Below are 23,706 nucleotides of genomic sequence, written 5' to 3'. Positions count from 1 at the left end.
TTATATACTTATCCTAAATTTTTATGAATCTTTGAAAACTTTTTTTTTTAATTCAAATTTTGGTTCCAATAACTGTGGGGGCTGGTGATAAAAATCTCAAATTTGAACAACTTACAGTGTTTTTGTAGATGTTTATGGCAAATAAAAAAGTTTCTTGTGTATTGTACTAATAAAGATGTTATAACCTCTCAAAAATCATGAAAAACTTGTTAAAAGTGATACCATTTTGACTAACAAAATAGCTTGAAGTCAGTTCCAGTTGAAAACTCATGTTGCAACATGCTCATTTATGCTTGTTGCATCATTTAGTTTTGCAGTTACACACTGATCAATCTGACATTAGTCAGTGACCTGTTCACATCTTAACAGAGTGTCTCAAATTTCATCCTGTGTTTGGAAGTGTTTATTAAACAATAAATTTAACTTAATAATATTATATTTGAAAATCAGTTACATTTCTACATTACTTTCAAGTAATTTCACATAAAACAATGGAAGAACAATGTACCATAAGAATTTATGTGAATGAAGAGTGTCAAAATAGTGTATGGTACAATGCCAAAAGAACTCATTAAAATTTGTGAATTTAGTGATGAAAACCAACAACTTATTTTTTTACATTAATTAATTCAGATGTCACTAGTGTTTGTACATATGAAAAAAGGTTTTTGTCAAAATTCAGTCAACTGTACGAACAGTTCTGTTGTGACCCTTTGAGAACTCATAAAAAACAGTTAAAAGAAAATTAAGACAAATAACATTAGAGCAAGCTCTTAAAGAACACATTTTTCCAAATTTAAATTTAATTCCTGGAATGTCTCTTTGTGTTAACTGTTTCAAAAGTATTTTTTCTTGGCAGAACAAAGAACTATATGAATGCGAAGACCAAAAGTAAATCATTCAAAATACCAAAACGAGAGGTAGCAAAGGCCATTAAACAGTCAGATACTAAACCTTAATGAAATTATTCATTTTGTAATCACACGCTTAAAAACTTCAAGTATTTTTTGATTAAATCAGATGAGATAGCTAAGATTTCAGAAACTCTTAAAACCTGTTTCAACTGTTGTGAAAGAGTTGTTGGTATTAGAAACTATCACAAGTATGTTGCTGTGTCAGAAGGCACTGAATGACATGCAGGTTCATTTTCCCCACTTAGTTGAACCATGTACATCATTACAAAAATCTCAACAAGGCAAAGTGTGGGTAGCAATCTGCAAAGTCCTGAGAAAGTTAACATCACTTGAACTAACTACAGCGGTGACAGGTCGTTCTCACACAATTTCAAGAGAATTATCAGAAGAGATACCACAGCTGTAACCAAACTATATGATAAAATTTCACTGCTACAAAAACTGGCTATTTCATTGAAGAATAATTAAAATTTTGTACAATGTATATTTTCTTTGATAGTGTTTAAAAAATAAACCAATATAAAAATAAAAATGAATTCTTGAAAAAAGATGTAGGCTACTCATTGAAAACTCAGTTTGCATAAGTTTTACAAGCATTTTTAAATTGAAATTGTATTAGGTTACTAGTATTGGCTAAGTTATCATTAAAGTATGACCTATCACTAATAATTAAAAAAAAAACTTTTTTTAAAAATGTTGAAAAAGTCAACTTCAATAACATAGGGACTAAACAGAAAAAAATGTAAAGTGCAAAGAAGACAAGAAACCCCCTTGGAGCACTTACTTTGTTGGTCAAAATAGTATCACTTTTAACAGGTTTTTCATGATTTTTGAAAAGTTATAACATCTTTATTAGTACAATACACACGAAACGTTTTTATTTGCCATAAACATCTACAAAAACACTGTAAGTTGTGCACATTTGAGATTTTTATCACTAGCACCATCAGAGTTATTTGAAGCCAAAATCTGAATTAAAAAAAAATAAGTTTTCAAAGATTCATAAAAATTTAGGGGTAAGTATATAGCCATTAATATTATTTACAGTAAAACTGTAAATACCTACATATAAAAAAATAATTCAAACTGTAATGCCATCCTGCCTCTTGAAAAAATTACCGAAAGTGAAATTTCACTGTTTTTTTATGTTCAACTTTATTGGTAATTCTCTTATAGAAAGAAGAGAAATAGATAAATAAACCACTGGAGTAATTTTTTACCTTAAGAAAATATGATTAAAATACTTTTCGATTCATCCTTCCACGACCAATAGGTTTTTAGTTATGATTTTTTTCATAAACCTTTACAATCACAAAAATAAGTGTGCACACCATAACAAAAATGGCCACCACAAACTGCTTAAACAAAAAATTTAAAAAAAAGTAGTTTTAAGATCCTGAAACATGTAGGAAGCAAGTGGGCAAGTTTCAATTTTTTTTTAATTGGTCAGGCAACCAGGTTATGTTTTTTGCGACAATTCAAATGGATTGACCCACTTCTAAAAATTAACATTCAGTTTTTTGGCTTTAACTCTTGTAATTTGCATTATTAATAGCCAGGAAAGTCATGCAATAATTGACAGCTTTATTAGATTCATTTAAATCCCATATCCAATGAATTATTTGACTTTAAAATTAAATTAATCAAAATAAAGAATTAAAGTAATTTAATTATGACTAATTCTGCAGAGACGGAATCTAATATCTAAGCAGAATTATATGTAACACACAGCTCACTGTGATACGTTTAAAGCTATATACAGTATACTAAATCTGGTTATAAAATTACTATGTAAATGTACTACTATTTGACATTTTCTTAATGTTAACTGTTGTATAAATTAACAAAGTACTTTTAGAATTTGAAGATTTATAATTAATTCTGGGTAAACCCACTGAAAATGCTATCACTCGAATATAGTAAGTTACCCCGATAAGATTTTATCTTCAAAAGGTCTAACAAAATAAACAATGAATATTTTACAGACAACAGTTAATTACAAAGACCAACGTCTTTAAGACCCGGAAATTCAAGGAAGCAAACACATATCTGATAGTCACGTAACATATCAAAAGTCAATAAACAAAGGCGATGAACGTTCTAATTAACCTATCAAATTATACCTTACCAGTTGTCAAAGTCCAGCAGGTGTGAACCAGGCCTATAACTTTTGGAATTCCCGGTAGATCCAGGAGGGGCTGGTGCTGGTCTTGTGGGAATCTTCATTTCTGGAACGTAATATTTAATCAATCAATTTCTAAATAACAAACAAAGAATTAAACTAACAGATAAACACACCACAGACAAACCTACCTAACGACCTACCAGCAGCCATTTTTGACAGTCCATGCCTGTGCCTGGTACAGAGATGTGAAATTTCCCTATGACGTATAGTTTGTTAACTGACATTATTTACTGTGACAAATCATTACGTCTATGGTTCACAAAAATTGTAAAAAAAAATTATGTGCACTTTATTAGTAAACAACAGGTTAAATTCAGAAAATATATTTTAGAGTAACAAAAAATTTTTCATAAGTATTTAAAAAACTCAAACATAATTTATTTTTGCAATTAAAATTAACAGCCTAACCAAAAGCCAAAAATTGAATGTCATAATTTAGTGTGATTTCACGAAGGACTACTGCTATTACTGGAAATATGAAATACATCAATTAATTTAAAAAAGTTAATAACGTGTAAACTGTTACTAAATTGAGTTCCCTCTTTAATAATGACAAAAAGTTCCGTTTGAAATTTTTTTGCTTACTTTTAACTTCTCCAGCTTAAAGCATTTTCAACAGCAGACTTTTCGCTCGATTCTGACAGAAGTGCAGTCATCTCCCACAACTTTACGAGAATTCATAGGTTTAAAAGTGCAAATTGTCTTTTGAATGTTCTCCAAATTCAATGGACCGATAAAAATTACTTTTATTAAATCGTTTGATCATTAAATTCATTGTAGTTGTTTATGCTCATCATGCGTATGTATAATTTGTAGTCAATGTTTCTACCGTCAATTTATTTAAAATACAATTAAAAGTTTTTGTTTTACACAAATAATACTTTCTGAATCCTATTCAACGTGTACATAAATATATGCTGAAATAATTTTTATTTGCAGTTCTAAATTATTTTTTATATTTAGAATTTTTTTGTTTATTTATTTACAAAATTTACACCTTTACATTATTTCATGCTTTAATATTTTAAATAATTAATATGGACCTTAATCAGACCTATTTTTTATTTTATAATTAATGGTGTATTTTGTGACACTGGACTGATTAAGTGTTTACCACTATTTCCTTGATCCATTCAAGCAAATGCCAGAGAGTTCCTTTTATTATCCGTTGAGCGGCATATCTACTAATTCTTGACATAATATATATATATATATATATATATATATATATATATATATATACAATGTATATTATGTTCCAATCAGAATAAAAGATTAAATTTATTAATTTAAAATAGTTAACTCATTTTTTAAAACGGAAATTGTGTCTTGTAAATACATTCAAGTTCTCCTAAACATATTTACAGCGTAAAGGATGTAAATACTAAATTTTGTAAATGTAAGCAACACTGCTTTACAGTACTACGAATGTATTTTCGGATGACATGCTTTCAAAACCCCTAATTTCAGTGAAACAAATGTCTCCAACAGAAAAGTCCGCATTTAATTTAGTTCTTTTTTCGAACTCCCTATCCAAATATCTTTTCTTATCCGATTTTTCTGGAAACTTTTTTTTTCATTTAATAAGAAGTTACGTTAGAATCTAACAGACCTTACAATACCTTAAAGTGGTTCCGTAGGCTAAACAGAGAAAGAGAGACCTTACAATAGGCCTGCCTCCGTGGTTCGAATGGTAGCATCTTTGACATTTCATCCGGAGGTCCCAGGTCAAATCCTGGTCAGGCATGGAATTTTCACACGTTTCAAAATTATCACTTAATCATACTCTTAGGCAATACCTAAGAATGGTCCCAGAGGCTAAAATAAAGACCTTACAGTAGAAAGAGTCCTACACGATAATGTACTCTTATATTAATTAAGCTACAATTTATTTGTTCAGAACCATTTTGCAGTGGTGATGAACTTCAATTTTGCTTCTAATTCAAGTACATTTAAAGTATCTTTCCAAGTGATAAGAGCAATTTCATCTCCAAATACCAGAATCTTGGAGCTCTACATACCGTCGAAACCAATACAAGTGCTTCAGAACTAATGGCACTGATCAATACGAATCAGTTGTTTATCTTCCTCGTAAAATTTCAGCCTACAAACGATGCTGCCGCTATAATATGTGATTTATATGAACTAATTGGAATTGTAGGAAATATTCTAACATATTTCATGAAGCATTAGCGGCACGTTGACGCGCAAACTTTGTTGCATATTTGGAGGGATTACCTACCTTGTGACAGTATTTAACATTGTTACTGTAATGATGAAAAAGTATTTAATTAAAATGTAGCGGAATATTCTTTAAACAAGACTGTATTCTGATAATATATTAACACTATGCGTGTTAAAATTTTTATTTCTTTACCATTAATTATGTCAGTTTTCTATATTATATACTTAACAGGTTAAATTATTCTACTTGGGTAGTACAAGTTACAATAACAAATAGTTTCATTGCATTCCAAAAGGAGCTGCGAGTGACTGCTATAAAAAAATTATGAGATATATATATATATACGTTTAGTTTAGATTAATATAATGTTTAAAAAGGTTTTTCTGAATACTTTTAAATATCTTCTTCAATTTTAGCTTTAAAAATGAGGAAATACTTAGTTACGATTTAATTAGATAAAATATTTGTAGATTTTTGTTTGCTCCACTTGCATATTGAAATTCTGAAGTATTACTTAATATAAAGAGTAAAATGTTGTGCAATGTTGGTTGACCTGTTTCAGTTAAACTGAACAGCTGATGCTAGCGAAAGGAGTAATTGCTTGTTTTGCGGCTGTGCGTTGTTTTTTGTTATTCGTTTATAAATTATTAAGACATTGACGATTTATATAAAATTGTCGTTGAGTTATGATGCGTTCCTTATTTTCTGCCTAATTCGTTATGGAATTCAAATTTTGTGTGTATGAATCTTCTAACAAATAAATCTTAACCGCAGAAATGGTTTTAAATTTTCTATTATGGATGTTGTTCAAATAATTAATAACATTAACGAAACTCTTAGGTCTTACTGGTTTGGTAAATGGCTTACAGTTTTAGGGTTCAACGTAGATGAACATCAACAGGTAAAGGTTAGATTTAGTAATATGTTAAGTTTAAGTATATCGTTACGAATGTTTATTATTCATGATAGTTCATCAGATTTTTAGATTTTACATGATGAGTGTAGTTTAAATTACATTAAGCCTATTGGAAGTTGATCTCATTGAGCTATGACCTTACTATTTACTCTTTGTAGGTTGATTGACCTTTTATTTCTCTCAGGACTGCACAAGGACATTTGACAAATAGTTTAAATAAGACTAGCTTTGTTATGCTATTTTAGTGTGGCTTGGGATAGAATTATTGTGCTATTTAAAATACTATAGCAACTTAACTGATAAATATTTTGTGGATTTTGCTATTATTTTAATAATTGATGAATATGTTACAATTATCCAATGATATTTGTGGTTATTTAAAAATGGGAAGCTGTTTTTAAGCTTACATCAGTTACCATTCAACTTTCTACATAAGGTGCTAATATTAATATTGTAGTTGACTAATAATCTTAGTTAATTTATTATGAATATTGGGTGAGTCTACTTATTATTTAAAATATTATTGTACTACCAGCAACAATTATTTGTAGTGATGCATTACCAAAGATATGGCATAATCAATAGGTACATGAATTTTATTTTTAAAAATCAGTTTTCTGTTATAAGTTTATTTAAAATAACTGGTGTCCCCATTGTTGGTTTGTCAAATTACAAAAATGGTTAGAAATTATTATTATTTTTCTACCATTACTTAATAGTAGGAATTTAAACAATACAGTTTTTACCAGTAAAAGTTAAACTTGTTATTTTATTTTATCTGTGCTAGATTTATAGCTGTTGCATTAAAGATCTAAGGTACATGAGTCACCTATAGTCACTCTTTGAGAGTAGTGATGTTCATTATTTAATCAACTGCGTGATAAACAGAGTGAAGATGTTGCTGAATATTACTGGCATTCAGTTGACACCTTCACATTGTGTCAATTTTTTCAGTGTCTATTTTGATTTCTATGTTTAGTTCTGTTTACCATTTTTAGTTTCATTCTTTTATTACATGTTGACATGTTTCAGAATACCTACTTTATCAAAACTTATTGTACTGCTACTTTTAAATTTCTGTTACTCTATTAGTAATTAAAAAATAAATAAATAATAATGAAAAAAATATTGTGGAAGAAATGAACAAGTTTTACCATAACATCAGATAATCAATGGAAAAATAGAGACGAAACTATTAATTTTTTAGACCTAACAACAAAAAGAAATAATCTAGATTTTGTAATATTCAGAAAAGAAACTTCTACCTAATATCATAGTTTACAATTAGAATCACCTAATGGAGCATAAATTAGTGGCTTTTAGACATGCGATAGATAGACTACATAATTACTATTAAAGAAACCACCATATAAAAAAAGAGTTAAATACTATTTTTCATGTAGCAGAAAATATTGAGTATAAAAATGAAATGAGAAAATGAATAAAAATATAAATAAAAAAAGAAATTAAATTAAAACAACAAACAGTAAAGACACCTTTTTAAATGGAGTAAATTAATGTTTACGGGAAAAGAGATTTACCCAATTAAACAGTTTTTAAGTAAATGCAATAGAAAATGACTATAAATACAAATAATGCACTAAAAAAAGATTTTTAATAGTAATACAGAAGAAAAAAATATTTGTAACAGTAATGGTATATACAAAATAAAATATAAATTAAATGCAATATACATTGGACAATCAGGAAAAAAATATAAGTAAGATATAGTGAACACATAAGATCTTTTAAAAATAAAAAAAAGATTCTAATTATGCAACACATTTTATAAAAGAAGGACATACCCCCAATAAAATGGAAGAATCAATGAGATTAATTCACATTTGTATTAAAGGAAGAAGAATGGACATTTAAAAAAATTTTAAAACTTCAAATTAAAAAGTAACAATAAAACAATCAAATGAACAGATCAACAATCCAGCAGATGTCTTTTTCATGAACTTTAATTTACTGAAAACAGGAAATAGATAAATAAAATTAAAAGATAAATATAACCGTTAATAAAAACTAAACAAGAAGGCCAGATAGGGAATGATGTCATCATGCATTGACTAAACGTTAATAAAAAGACAAACAGAAATTTAAAATTACCAGTGCAATAATTTTTGACAATGGAGTTATTCCAAAACTTGTCAACATATAATAAAAGAATGAAGATAAGAAAGGTAACAGTACTCAACATAGCAATCATAATGTTATTAGCAGAAAATATAGTAATGATTATTATCTTATAACAATTTCATCTATTTTGATTTTTCTACGCCCTCTCTTCAGGTTTCTCCTTTTATCTGATTAATTCTTTATTTTATGTCATAGGATGTTAAATTTTTAATTTAAAAAAATAATGACCACTATGTTGAATATTTAAGTTTGGTGATAGCATGAAATGAATTATTAAAATGTGTTATGAAGCAGTTATTCCTTACTTGAGATTTTTTTTTAAAGGATTTTAGAAAAAAAAAGAAAAAAGTTAATGTTCTGGAGTAAAGTGATTTCTTGTTCTTGTTCAGACTACTACATTTCAGTCGTCTTGGTTGTTTTCTTCATACTTTTCCAGCTTGTTCTGTGGATGACTATCAATTGGGTGTGTGGTTAGCATTGCTATTGATCAATTTTGTTGTAGTATTTTATCACCCTACAGATCCAAGTTGAAGAAAAGTTGCAGATATACAATAGTTATTTTTTTACTTATCATGATTTTTTTTTTCATGTTAATTCTTAGTATTTTTTCTGGAATAATTAATTTAATAATTATTCCAGTTTTAATAAATAATATAATTATTAATAATTCAGTTTTTATAATTTTTGAATACGTGATTTGAAACCAAATCATTAATGATAATCATTAATGATGTGTATATATATATATATGTGTGTGTATATATATATATATATATATATATATATATATATATGCAATATACTTGTAATCATATTGTTACAAATTTATAATTTTTCATTCAAAATTTTATTGTAAACAAAAAGGGTATTGGTACAGACTCGGTGACTTTTTCAATATAAACTGATTAAAAATAAGTATAATGCTCTGTAGTTTAGTTGTTGATTTACAAGCAGGATGATTGTATGATTATTTTTAAATACCACTTGTTCAAGAAGATGTGTATGTTAATGCTTATATATGTGAGGAAGGATCTAGTACGTGAGTGCCCGTATTGTTTATATATTTTACATTCGGGTCCAGTTAATGGATCTTAATTGGTTTCATTAATTAAATGATGTTAATTAAATTAATTGGTCTGAAAGCCTGTTGTTTGTTACTATAACCAAAATCTAAAATGTTATTTATATTGCTACATTTCAAAAGTTTCCTACCCTTGAAGTTATAGTTACTTAAGGAAGTGACAGAATGTATTGTCTACTACATAAAACAAAATAATTTTCGGTATGTTTTTTTATGATGAAAAGGAAATAAATGTGAAAATTAACATAAGTGTAAAAATTATTCAGAGTGTACAAAAAAGGATAACAGGGTTTTAAAGATATTTAATATCTCTTAACTTTTAGTTTATGGTAATCAATCGCAAATAAAATGAAATAGTAACTAACAGTTATCCCTGTGACTGTTAGAGGTAAGCATCTTTTGTCATGCACCACAAATCCAAATAAGTGAGTTTGTCCCATACTTTGACCAGCATTTTGGAGCTATGGAAGTGACAGCTGCTTCAATTTTGTGCCTCATATTGGATGGATCACTAGGTAGCAGAAGCTCATATCCAAGATCCTTTATAAAACCCTAAAGGAAAAAATCACATGGGTCAGATCAGGTGACAGTGGAGGCTACTGCAAATAAGCTTTGTCATCTGGTTGTTTTCTCCAATCCTGTGATTGGGGAAATTGTCATTCAACCAATTCTAAACAGAGTTATGCTACTGAGGAAGTACACCAAATAGTTAAATAAACTTCTTTACTCCTTGTTGCAATTGAGGGTATGCAGCAAATTGGAATAAGCAACTCCTGTTATGCTTGCTGCAGCGCAAAAGAATGGCCTATAAACCTTGTTAGGATATTGCGTAGAAAATATTTCATTTTGGGGAGTTCCTTTTGTATTGTAACAGTTAATAGGGATTTTCTAACCTCCAGATACGGACATTATGAATGTTAACTTTTTTCTCTAAGGTAAAATGTTGACTCATCATTAAACACAATACAATCAATAAAGTCATCACCATCATGCTACAACAATTTCATTGCAAAGTTAGCACACACAACATAGTTGTTGGCTTCAAAGCCTGTAATAACAGTTGTAAATGGTATGGATGCATTTTCTTAAAAATTCCACATTGCCATTATGGCATTGCTAGTTCATGGTTGGCCTTCCTTACAGATTTTTTAGGATTATGCAGGAAAGACTTCCTGGCATGTTCAAAATTTGCTTCAGACACCTATGGTCATCCCATACTCTTCCCTTTACAAAGACATATGGTCATTTCAAAATGATTATGCCATTGAGAAATGTTATTGTCACTCAGAGAATCACAATTAAACTTTTTATGGAATGCATCTTGAACTGTAACTACAAATTCATGTTTAGTAAACTACAAAACAGAATGCTTTCTGTTCAGGACCATCTTTAGTAGAGGTACTGTCAAGCAGATAAATTGTGACCATGCACACAACTAAAACTGGCCTTATTGTTATTTGATTTTAGTCATAATTCAGTACTGTACATCTCATCCAAGAGATACTATAACAAATTAAAACCCCAATATTCTTTTTTATACACCCGGTATAAAAAGTGTAGGAGGATGTGTGACTGTAATAAGAAATTAAATATAGTGATTTGTAATAAATTCATATCATATATATGTTATGGAACTAGAGTTGCTTTCTTTTTTTTTATAATTTACAAATTCTTTTTAAAATTTGCAAAATATTGTTAGATCTGTGCTTACATATCAATTTTTTCAAGATCGAAAAACATCAAAAGTATTGTAGTGGTGTAGAAATGATTAATTTTGTAATATGAAGTTGTCCTTTACCATTTGCAGTTATGCTACAGCGGTTAACCTATACTCCATGAAACCCATTAATTACCCTATAGTGGCCTATCGCATTAATCTTGATTATGCATGTTTGCTGTTATAATAACATGCAGAAGATTGGTGGGCGTTATTCTAAGTTATGGTGGTGTTAACATAGTGTACATATTATTTATCATTTTTAATATAATTTTTAATTCACTTAAGTCAAGTGAATTCTCTTTACTTTCTACATTGACATTTTTTGTTATCATTTGATTGTATGTATGATCTTATAACCCTTAAATATTGATATGTTTGTCTTAATAATTAAGTATATCCTCTTGTTTATAAAACTTTTGGTGCTTTTCATTACTATTTAGTTTTGGTGGCTGACATAAGTAAACTCTTTTGTGACCCTATAATGCATTTTTTTTTTATCGAGTTATAGAATGTTTTTGATTGTTTAACTTCTTAAAAAAAAAAGTAAGTGCTGTTATGTATGAGATAGATCCATTTAAGAGGAGGGATTCTTTAATGATCTTGCCTTTAAAAAAATTGAAGATTTTATCAGGAGTTTAAATTGAAAACATGATTTAATCTGAATTCGTAAGGCTCTTAACATATATACTAGCTTAAGAAGCATAAATACATGCTGTATAAATTATTATGAAAATAAGTGAAGAAAAAGATTAAAGAAAATGGCACAATAATTATTTTTGTTTTATTGTGTTTTGTTTTCTTGAAGAATATATTAATTAGTATTTTTCATATTTGAATGATTCATATGGTTTTAGTTTATTCTGTTCCTTTTTTGAAGGCTCTTATTTGATGAAAATTTCATTTTTTGTTTGTAGATTCATCATGTTTTTGCCTCAGAAAGATTTTAATTCTTTATGTGGTCTATTTATTCAAATTGGATCATCATATTGTTATTATTTGGTCGATTTCATTTTATAAATTTTTTTCTTCTGACTTCATATCTTTTGTTAGGTTTGTTAATATGTTTTTTTTTTTATATAGAGAGACCTTGAAAGGTAATACTACATTTTGATGGAAATCAAGACCTTACCAAAAATATAATCATTTACCTTAAATTTTGTTGTTATTGATATGGTAATGAGCCATGAAGTTGATCTTATTAAACCAGTTATTAAACCAATTTATTTTTATTTCTTAGATTGTAATTATTTATTTTTAGTGCTTATATTATTATTATCACTCTGTATTATCCTTTTTCCATGTTGATTTTAATTTATTAATCAATTGTAAACCTGCTTCTTAGTGACAGGTAGCAGCAGTTTTTAGTTTTTGTTTTAGGATAAATATATATATTTATAAAATATATAATTTTGTTGGTTTGTTGTTATTAATGTGCCCTGCAGTAAAAGTTTTTCTTGCTCAATGACTATGAATTATTATTTCTGGTATTTGGTATAATATTTTCTGGTCTATTACAAATTGATATCTTATAGGTATTTTTTTTTAAAAAAAACCATTAGCATCATTATATGTAGATTGTGATTATTGCAGTTTTTCAGAATCTGGTGATGTATTAAAGCATTATCTGTTCGTTTGGTTGAATATAGAAGTGCTAGTTAGTACTTCTGTTTGTAGGAAGTAATGATTGTACATTTTAAAAAACTATACATCTGCAAAAGACATAGAGTTGTGCTTCCAAAAGATCTTTTCAAAGCTGTTTTGCAGCTTTTTTGTCAGAGAAGTTTGGGGTGGCACTGTTAACTGGCATCAAATTTGAAGAGGTTGGAGAATTTCTTTATTATAAGGTTCTTGAACAGTATGTTTGATTAGTGTTGTATTTATTGAGATCTTGATTTTTTTGTGCTATGGATAAAGTTTTGATGTTGTGGGTAATATATACGTTAGATTTTTATGAAGTAATTATGAAGGTTGTTTCTGGTAACAACCGTTTAGTGATAAGCACTATGTGCTTATCTGCTCATAGTTATGGGTTAGTGAATTTTGTCTGGCCATTGATGCATTTGATGGAGTTTAATTTGTGGGCTACTGAGTTACTGTGATTGGTCAGTTCCTAATATTTGTCTGTTCAATGATCTTATGTATTTTGTTTATGTGATAATTCTAGTGGCAGAAAATAGGTAATATTAAAATCAACTAACATGTATATTGAATTGAGAACATTTCCAAGAAAGAAGGCTACATTTCCTTTACTTAAGAAAAGGTTTTAGTTGCCATTATCTTATAAAAACCACTTCATTAATGTTCTTAAAAATATTTTATAAGCGGAATTTGTAATAATGTTTATTAGGTAGTAGTATTATTTTGACACATTTTTATTGTTGCTTTGTATTTTATTCAGTTTTAATTAGAAATTTATAAATATTATTTTTCATATATATTCGCATTTAAAATTTGTTATATATCTTTATAAGGTTGTTATGATGGTTTATTGTGCTAGACACAAATTTTAATTTTGGGTACTTTAACATGCCCTAAATTTATAATCTGTATATTGTTTACTAATGTGTTAGTACCAGTTTAAAGATAAATTAAACCATTTGTCACCTGGTTTGTTATTTTTAAAACTGTTCCGTCTGAAATCTTTTTATATCAAATACAGTTTCTGTCAAGTTCTTTTTTGTAAAGGAATACATTTCTTAAGATGTGCCAGTATCTATTTACACAGAGAAGTCCCTCTGCTTGAAAAGCTAAAAGATTGAGGTACCACTTTCCTTGCAAATGGCACATGCTGTTTTTTGTTTCATATAAGGAATATGTTACTGCTCCTTTATTCCTTCTTTTTTCATTTCTTCCTTTACTTTTTATTTCTTCTTTTATTTATTTATTTTATTATTCTTTTAGAAAAATTGTGTTTCTGCCTCTTTTATAGACTAATGTATTTTGTTAAAATTTCTCTATTACTTTAAAATGTTTTCTTGACTTTCCATTTTGAATGGGTTTAAAATAAAAAAACCTGTAATTAGATTACAGAAAAATTAAAAATCTAAAGCACAATTATATATGTATATATATAATTGTGCTTTATTATGAATTTTCTCAAACAGACCTAAATTTATAAAATTTTAATTTTTTAAACAACTAGTATGCAATTTTTAGATTAAGTAATGAATGTAGAAGTACGAGGTGTTCAGAAAATAACTGAACATTTTTAATTACACGCCAACAGAGATACTTAGTGATGTTTGGTTGGCAGCATTGTATTCCACATAACCTCTTCTGTAACTACATGTTCTTTGATTGTTGATATCTTGTTTAGTTTTTGTAATTGTTATTTGAGTGCAACTTATTCAAGTGTTAGTAGCGATTTTTGTAATGTGTGATTTTCAGGAGCAATGATACAACGTAAAATTGTGCGTGAAACTGGATAAAACTTTCACAGAAATGTTTCAACTTTTGAAACAAGCTTACAAAGATGATGCTCTGGGTTGTATGCAGTGTTACAAATGGTTTTTGTGATTTAAACGTGGTCGTCAGTCAATTGAAGATGACCCTTGACCAAGAAGGCCTTCGACTTCAACTGATGACATCCATGTCCAGAAAATCAACGATCTGATGTGTGCAAACTGACGATTGACTCTCAGAGAACTTTCAGAAGAGATAAGCATCTCAGTTGGATCATGTCATGACATTTTGTCTGAAAAATTGAACATTCATAGAGTTGCAGCAAAGTTTGTTCCTTGTTTGATGACCAAACAGCAGAAAGAACATTGATTGGACATTTGTCAGCAACTTCTTGAACAAGCCAATGAAACATTTATGTAAAGGATTATAACGGGAGATGAAAGCTGGGTTTAAGGCTACAACATTGAGACAAAAGTTCAGTCATCACAATGGATTGGCAAAAGATCTTCATGCCCCAAGAAAGCATGTCTAGTTTTGAGACTATTGATGACATTGAAGCAAATTCGTTACTGACCTTAAAGGCCATTTCAATTGAAGTTATCCAGGACTGCCTCACGAAGTGGAAACACCGCTGTGAATAGTGGAGGGGAATACTTTGAAGGGGACAATAATCAGTAATCTGTAAAATAAATAAAAAAGATTAAAAAAATAAAGTTCAGTTATTTTCTGAACAGTTATTGTACATAACTGCCAAAAGTCAGCTTGTGGAAAGAAATTATTATTAATTTTGCATTCTTTTTAAAAAAATATTACAAGGATAACTATTATTTTTTGTGAGAAATGCAATGTACTAATCAACTTTTTAGTAATAAGCCTAGTTTGATCATCCATTATTGCATTAAGTTTGATCTCGTATTGTCCATATGCTCAATCACTGGTCAATATTTATTAAATGTTTACTCACTTCTCCATGAATAATAGTTGTGTATTGTAGTGCTGTACATTAAACAAGAGGTAGGAAATTTCAAAGTAATATTATTACCTAGTAGATGACCAAAAATGGTCAGTTATTAGGAAAAGGAACTTTTAGATGAACATTCAGTTTTTAAGGAACTGATCTCTTCATTTTTAAGATTGTTTTAAATATTAATTAAAATGGTAATATATCACAAAGAAATATTTACCTTAAATAAATATATTAAAGAAATGCATATAATAAAATATTGTTGCAGGTTTCAAAGGTAAAAAATATGTTTAACTTACTTGATCTTGTTATGTGAATATGAGTCACAATGTTGTCATACAATTCCTCCTTCATAAAAATGGCTGATACCATATGTTTCTCTCCTTTGACTTCACCTATTTTTCACATTGTGTTTCATATTATTTCAGTTCAACTAATAATTTAAAGATAAAAAAATGTTTGAATGAATTGAACAGAATTGAAATGCATTAAATATGCATATACTCGTCCATATACAAGATTAGCTTTATTATTCCCCCTAAACTCTCTACCAAGATTGGTAGCTATGCACTTTAGTATTTTCATCATATGAAGGGATTTTAAAATTGCCTAAACACTATTTTAGGTTGAGATTTTAAGATGATATGAACTAAATTGTGTGTTCATTCTCACTTGAACTTTTTATATCTTAATGCTCAATTTTTGTATTTGTTTTTTTTTATTATTAAAACAAGTCGTTCTTTGTAATTTCTTTTTTTGTAGGTTTCTGATTTATTTACCTATTTCTGGTTTCATCTTTTCTTTATGTAGTGTGAATTATTGATGATTAACTAATGATGATGATTGTTAGCAATTGAAAAATGATCTCGTTTAAATTTTTATTCTTTATAATGATCTTCAGTATTTTCTGTATTATTCTGTTAAGCTTATTTTATAATTATGCAATTTTATCTTAATGTTTTTATAAATTTATGATTAATACTACTGCATTTGCAATTCTATCAGCAATTGTTTGACTAAGCAGACTGATGATTTTGTACTTTGAATTATTATATTAATATTAATTTCGTATTTGAGGAAGGTTTATGTGAATGAAATTCCTTCTTTTTTTTACTGGTTCCAGTGCAAATTGTAATAATTCTGATTTTTCTTTATTGTGTAATCTAATTTGGTAGTCATTATTTAATTTTAAATATTCATTTTATTATTTATATTCATATCATTTTAAAAGAATGAGGTTTAACCTTGGTGATTTGTTTTTTTTTATTAAAAAAAAGAAAAACAAAATCTCTAAATCTTTCTAGAAGTGTATAATGTATGCAGAGTATACAATCATGTTTTTTAGTGTTTATTACTCAGCTATTTTTTCTTTTTAATGTTTGCTTGTATCAGTGATTTAACGTATTGCTATCTTTTATTTGTTTAATCATTTCTGTTATGTAATTAGTTTTGTTCTGATGATATTAATATTTAAAAAATTTTGATTTGTTATTTATCAGAGGTAATAAATGTATTGCATAATTAATTTCTATAATTCTTATTATATGTAGTTTAGTATATTCTCATCCTTTTAATATGGACTGTTTTCTTAGATTAATATTCAATTACACCCGGCCTCTGTGGCGTGAGTGGTAGCGTCTCGGCCTTTCATCTGGAGGTCCCGGGTTCGAATCCTGGTCAGGCTTGGCATTTTCACACATACTACACATCGTTCTTCTCATCCTCTGAAGCAATACTTAACAGTGGTCCCAGAGGTTAAACAGGGAAAAAAAAAACAATATTTAGTTACAAGTATTGTTCATGAAGTTTCAAACTATTATGGTATTAATTACTAATTACTATTTCTGTTATATCACCAAAATCTATCAGCCAATTAATACCCATCCATAGGGAAATTGCACCAAATATTTTTTCACCGAGAATTTGTGCACTATTACAGCTAAATACACCACTGGAATTTTATTCTACACACCTTTTTATTTTCTGTGGTGTTATGTTGTGCATTATCAGTTTCAATGATTACCTTTAAAAAAAAAAAAAATTGTAATATATTCTTTTCTTTAAGTGACATTGATTGATATAATTATTCACTAATTAATTTCTACAGGATACAGTTAAACTGTTCCCTGTCATTTTTTAACCAAGATGATCTGTGGGAACTAGTTTAATTAATGTGACTTTGGTTGTTGAATTTTTTTTACCTCATATCCCTTAATATCCAAGATGCTACTTTGTATTTCAGATGTTACAGAACAATCAGGTTTTATAAACACAATTAACTGATTTATCCAGGATTCACTATTTTCTAAACATATATCGAGGTGAAATAGAATCTTGTTAGGAACTATAGTTTTTTTTTTTTTTTTTACTTTAAATTGATAATAAAGGAGATAGTTTTATACATTTTCTTAGCAACTTTGGTTAATTTACTACTTAAACTAAAAGTGCTGCTGGATTATATAACTATAATAATATGTGGGAAAGGTCATTTTTATAGCATATTTTAAAAATGATTACAAAAGTTTTACTGATCTTATTAAATATATTTTATGTGTATGTACTAGTAAGTAACAGCTGCTAGTGTGGCTGTTACTGCTGTTACTACTGATCTGGAAAATAGTCTAGACAGTATGTGGTATTATAGATAAAGTATAAGTTACATAAGTAATATGCATTCCCTTCAGAATCATAATCTGCTTGGTAATGATATAACTATAAAAGCATAGTTTTTCATATTTTATGAAAAATGCTTTATAGTTATTCATATTTATATGGATAACCATATAAAAGCATATACTGGTAAATTAATTTATTTATATTATATCCAGATTTAGCTATTAATAATTAATTAGGACCAGAGTCCAAGGTTTATTTTTTGTTACTCGTACAAATTGTATGCAAATTATGCACTTTTGTATTGTTTTGACTATTATTCTTAACTTTACTTTTATAATGAATGCTTTTGGATTACTATTTTTTAAGCTGTATAATACTCTTTACTACAAATTGAGTATCTCCTTTTCATAAAAAAAAAAAAAAAAAAAAATACTTTGTCCAGTTTTCCTGAAAACATGCAAAAAAATGCTAACCGTAGATCCAATTTTTTTCCAAATTAACTTGAATTATTATTGATAATTGCTGTAGTGTGATGGTAAAAATGTCTTGGTTTAAAAAAAAAGCAGTGTTCTTTACTTTAAAATAGATTGACATAATTACTAAACGTTGACTACTTTGTGGGATTTTTCTGTGGTTGGGTTTTTTCTTAGCACAGTTTTTATTGATTATAACTGATAAGTAATTTCATTTTATTTTAATTCCCTTGTTCATATGATAGTTTATTAAAATACATGACTCATCTGAATTAGATATATACAAGTATGTTGATTTCATATATTATAATTATTATTTTTTTCTTTCTTTAGATATGCTTATTTTTGTGGGTAGTCATTTTCTATTATAGTTTCCTGTTAATACTGTTTTGTATTTCTTAACATTGTTATTTTTGTATAAAATAAATAATGGGAACTGCTATGTTCTTTTAAGAAAGCTTTATTGTATGTTTTTTCTAATGAGTAATATAATTACTAACCATTTATAAATCCACTAATTATTATAAGATCAAGTTAAAATTTTAGTATTATGTCATGTCTGCCCATGTTCTTTCATAATAAAGATCATTTAAAAATACTAAATGCACACATAATTCCATTTGTAGTATTATCTACTCAGGTTTATTTTTTGATAAAAAATTGCCTTGTTATTTTTAATTTTTGCTTCAGGAATTAAATACCTCTTTTACAAATTTGCAGATTTCTCATTCTTATTATAGAATATAGTTTGGAGTATGTGCTAATCTTGTAACTCTCTTTGACCTCTAGAAAATCAAAACTTGGTTCATTTATCAGAAATAATAAAATGAACTCATCTTTGGTATTTCTGTTATTGGCTTGTTAATTTATTATTTCCATCTCCGTTTCAGTGATTATGGTTGTATGAAAGAGATCATTTTGTAAAAATTTTCTCTTTATTTTGATGTAATCCGAGCTTTGCATTTCTACAGTGGTCATTTGACTGAATACCTACACTGAATACTTCTGCAAGTCTTATGAGTTTGGTTTTTGAGGGTTTTCCTGAGAGTTGAATGATTTGTTGTGATGAGAGTTTAATTTTGTTGTGTTACAGAATATATTTAAGTTGATCAATAAAAAATTGTTGTTTATTAGTGTGCTGTTCCCATTCTGGCTGAAGAAAACCTGATCTGTCCCAAGGAAGAGTGGTTAAGATTAGCATATAATATCTGGAGACATTACCATGAGCTGCTTCTTTGAGTGGATTGTCTTGTTCACAGTCCATTAGGGGATACCATGAAATTTGTATCTTTTTCTTTTCATTAATCCATCTTCTTGTAGATTTTCTATGAATTTTTGTTGGATGCCCCTTGTGCTCTTGCTAACAGTTACTATTCTTGTCCACTTCTGTAGAATTATCGTATTTATAACTTGTCTCATGAAACGTGCAGCATCCATAAATATGAATTCAGCAGTAATATCTCAGTAGTTTAGGCTGAATCATTTTGACTCCCACGTGCAAGTGTAATTATTGCTTTATGCATATAGAGTACTGTAAGCTATTGCTTGTCATGGTGCCAATTTAATAAGCAATTAAACATTTTGTTGTTGATGTTTAATAATGATAGCATCATTTGTAATGCTTTACACCATTATTCAATTCAGTGAAAGAAAGAATTTCAATCTATGTTATCATGTTACTCTCTACAGTTCAATAGAGTTTTATAGTTCATTTTAAGATTATATTCATTGCTGATTATTTTTTTTTCTCGGAGCTACTAAGGGTTTTCCTGATTTTTGTTTTAGGACAGAATCACTCAATGGTAAAACCCAATTGGCACAAAAACACTGGGTAAATTTGTTATCTCCAATAATCATTCTCTCCTAACTAATGAAAATAACACTGAATTTATTCATTGTTTTTATTTACCCTGTGTTTTTGTGCCAGTTGAGTTTTAATAATGACTGATTCTGTTGTAAAACATAAACCAGGAAACCCCTTTAGTATCTCTGGAAAAAAAGATAATAGCAATGTATATATAATCTTAAAAGAAGATCACCCTGAAACTGCAGTCGGAGACACTGCTCAGAAAGCAAGTAATGCTATAGGAATTAGCGAAAGACCAATTTTTAATATAATAAACAAACCCAAAGTGATAGTTAGCCCTAAAAAAGACTCTAAAGAATGTAACGACAATTGAAAAGTTGGATGACTTACTAAAACAGCTATCAATAAAAAAGGTTATTGGTTTGGTTTTTTTCAGTGATGACCTTTCTAACTTGAAAAAAAAATTAAATGTTGTGATTACTGATTCTGAACTGCCGATTATTTCTATAAGTACATTATTACATCATGTTTTAAAATCATTGGATTTTCATTTCATGGTGATGGGAATGTTTAAGAAAAATTACGAGGGTTATTTTTTTTTCAAGGTCCGATCGGTCACAAAATTAAAACCACAGTGAAAATAAAAAAGTTTTTATTTGTAACAAGTTACACTATTTTACATAGTTACGCTATTTCTCTACATAGTCGCCACTTCGATTTAGACATTTGTCGTTGCATGGTACCAACTTTCCAATACCCTGGTCATAGAACGGAGCCGCCTGTATTTTCAGCCATGTTTCTACGCTGGTCTGCAGTTCAATGTCTGTGCCAAAATGTTGTCCTCCTAGCCAGCGTTTCATGTGAGCAAAGAGGTGAAAATCAGATTGAGCCAACTCCGGGTTGTATGGTCGGTGATCAAACACTTCCCAACGAAAACGCTGCAAGAGCTTCTTTGTTGCAGTGTGCGGCCGAGCATTCTCATGGAGAAAGACAATCCCTGATGACAACATTCCTCTCCGCTTATTCTGAATTGCCCTTCGTAGATGTTGAAGAGTCACACAGTATGAGGCTGCAGTGATGGTCGTGCCACGTTCCATGAATTCCACCAAGAGAACTCCATTCCAGTCCCAGAACATAGTAGCCATACACTTTCTGTTGGAAAAGATTCGCTTGAACTTCTTTGGTTTACTGGGAGAGTGAGAATTCATCCACTGTTTGGATTGTTTTGTTTCTTCAGTTTAGAAATGGATATCTCGTCCCCTGTGACAATTTTGTTCAAAAAATCTTCTCCTTCATTGTGGTAGCGCTGGAGAAATGTAAGGGAGGCATCCATTCTCATTGTTTTGTGATTGTCGGACAGCATCTTGGGAACCCATCTCGCACACAGTTTGCGGTACTGAAGTCTCTCACTCACAATGGTGTAAAGAGGTGACCTTGAATTTCAGGAAACGAATCACTCAATACAGAAATTATGAACCGATGATTTTCTCGAATTGCCTCATCCACTCACTGAACGAGATCATTGGTTGACACTCGCTTCCTTCCCTGACCGCCTGCATCATGAACATCTGCATGTCCTGCTTTAAAGTTCCTGCACCATTGTCGCACTTTGCTGTCACTCATTGAAGTTTCACCGTACACATTACTTATTCGTCTATGAATTTCACCTGCATTACATCCCTCAGCCTGAAGAAATCGAATTACTGCACTCACTTCACACTTGACGGGGGATGCTATTATTGTAGACATGTTTACGTGCTAGCTGCGTGTTAAGAACTAAACGAAGTGACGTGGCATGATGAAGGCCATACCAGAGACGTTGTGCAACACATTTGTGCAAAGGTTCATCCGATTTTTGCACGGGTTTTTATTTCGCGACCGATCGGATCTTGGAAAAAAATAACCCTTGTAGATTTTGTGGCGAAGGTAAGACAATTTCTTATTAAGATGAAACTTGGGGTAATGCATGACATGTATGGGAAAAGATGTGTTGAATAAAAAAAAAGAAGAGTGCAAAAGCCTTTTATGAAAGGTTTGTCAACTTACTGTTTACTAGAGTGAAAACCCCAACTGGAAAAGGTAAACGATTAATAGTAACCCACTAGGAAGTGAAAATGGGTTTTTGAATGGTGGATTTTGTGTATTTCAATCCAAATCTTCCTAGAATATCATGATGAAATGAATGGTGACAAATTTATGCAGCGATTTTAAAAAAATTGACAAAATTGTTGCAGAAGAATCCTCATAGTTATGGAAAATGTGTTGTACCATTACCTGAAAACTGAAAAAATTCCAAACGCTTTCGTCTGAAAATCAGGAATTTTTAAACGGTTAAAATCAAAGATAATCGCTTACATTGAAGACATGTTAAAAGTAGAACTTATAAGATTAATAAAATCATTAAACAGAAATATATTCATTATAAAGTAGATGAAATAGCAAAATTAACAAATTATGTTGTGTTGCGTCTACCTCCATATGTTGCAATTGATGCAAGTGCTTGAAAAAATTGTATTCAACATGTAATTAAAGAAGAAGAAAAACCATGGGAAGCAGACAGTTTGTGTGAAAATATTATTGAAAGATATTGCGATACATATGGGAAACAATGACACTAGTTCCATAGAATTCAGCTTTTTGGGTATTGAATATTTATTCAATGTATTTACATTGTGATTACCAGTATTTTTTTCTGTTTTATAGCAGTAACAAATTTTCTTAGAATTTTTATTTTTAAGTTAATATATCATTTTTTTACAATTTTTCTCAATTTTTTTTTTATTATTAGTTATTTTTAGTTCATTTTTACATTAAAAGTAAAGAGAAATGCTTTCTCCTGGTTGAATGATTTTTTAAATTTCATATTTTTTCCAAGTCAGGGATGCTAACTTGAAAGTCAGGCAGTTTCAGTTTATTCTATTAAATAGTTTCTGAGGTTGCCATTTATCTCTTTAATTTTTGAATGATTCTCTTATGTTGGCTATTTACAGTAATGCTGTATCTTGGAGTAATCTAGAAATTCTTGTACTGGCATTACTTGTTTGGGAGGTAAATGGTTCAGTTTTTTCATATTGAATTATGAGATTTCAAATTTATTTCACCTTGCCACCTTGCTTTGCTAGTTTGTTATCTTTTCCTTTACACGTTGATTTTGATGTACTTCTTTCTGTAATGTCTGAACTATCCATTTAGACATTAGTCATTAGTTACATAGCGGTTACCCAGTTTAGGCATTTCTTTTAGAAAGAATTGCAGTAAAATAACAAACTAAAAGTAAGGCTCTGAAATGTGAGTTTTTTTT

General features: G+C 29.0%; 2 protein-coding genes across 10 annotated transcripts in view; one reads left to right on the top strand and one right to left on the bottom strand.

Moving 5' to 3' along the window:
- Nucleotides 1–3,321, bottom strand: part of l(3)05822 (SH3 domain-containing lethal (3) 05822) — a 60,306-nt gene extending 56,985 nt beyond the window's left edge. For both annotated transcript variants that reach the window (XM_075370717.1, XM_075370718.1), the window contains exons 1-2: nt 3,228–3,321; nt 3,043–3,142 (exon numbers count right to left, since the gene is read on the bottom strand). In XM_075370717.1, the coding sequence (XP_075226832.1) occupies nt 3,043–3,142; nt 3,228–3,249 (122 nt within the window). In that variant the 5' untranslated portion in view covers nt 3,250–3,321. The remainder of the gene's footprint in view (nt 1–3,042; nt 3,143–3,227) is intronic.
- Nucleotides 3,322–5,851: 2,530 nt separating this feature from the next.
- Nucleotides 5,852–23,706, top strand: part of sws (patatin like phospholipase domain containing sws) — a 161,767-nt gene continuing 143,912 nt past the window's right edge. For all 8 annotated transcript variants that reach the window (XR_012756976.1, XM_075370398.1, XM_075370399.1 and 5 more), the window contains exon 1: nt 5,852–6,185. Coding sequence is in view for 7 of the 8 variants with exons in the window: in XM_075370398.1 (XP_075226513.1) it covers nt 6,081–6,185 (105 nt within the window). In the remaining variant the exon portion in view is untranslated. The remainder of the gene's footprint in view (nt 6,186–23,706) is intronic.

This window comes from Lycorma delicatula, chromosome 7 (genome assembly GCF_047948215.1).
Source record: "Lycorma delicatula isolate Av1 chromosome 7, ASM4794821v1, whole genome shotgun sequence".
NCBI lineage: Eukaryota > Metazoa > Arthropoda > Insecta > Hemiptera > Fulgoridae > Lycorma > Lycorma delicatula.
The sequence above is the reverse complement of the archived record's forward strand: the minus strand, read 5'-3'. Positions and strand labels throughout refer to the sequence as shown.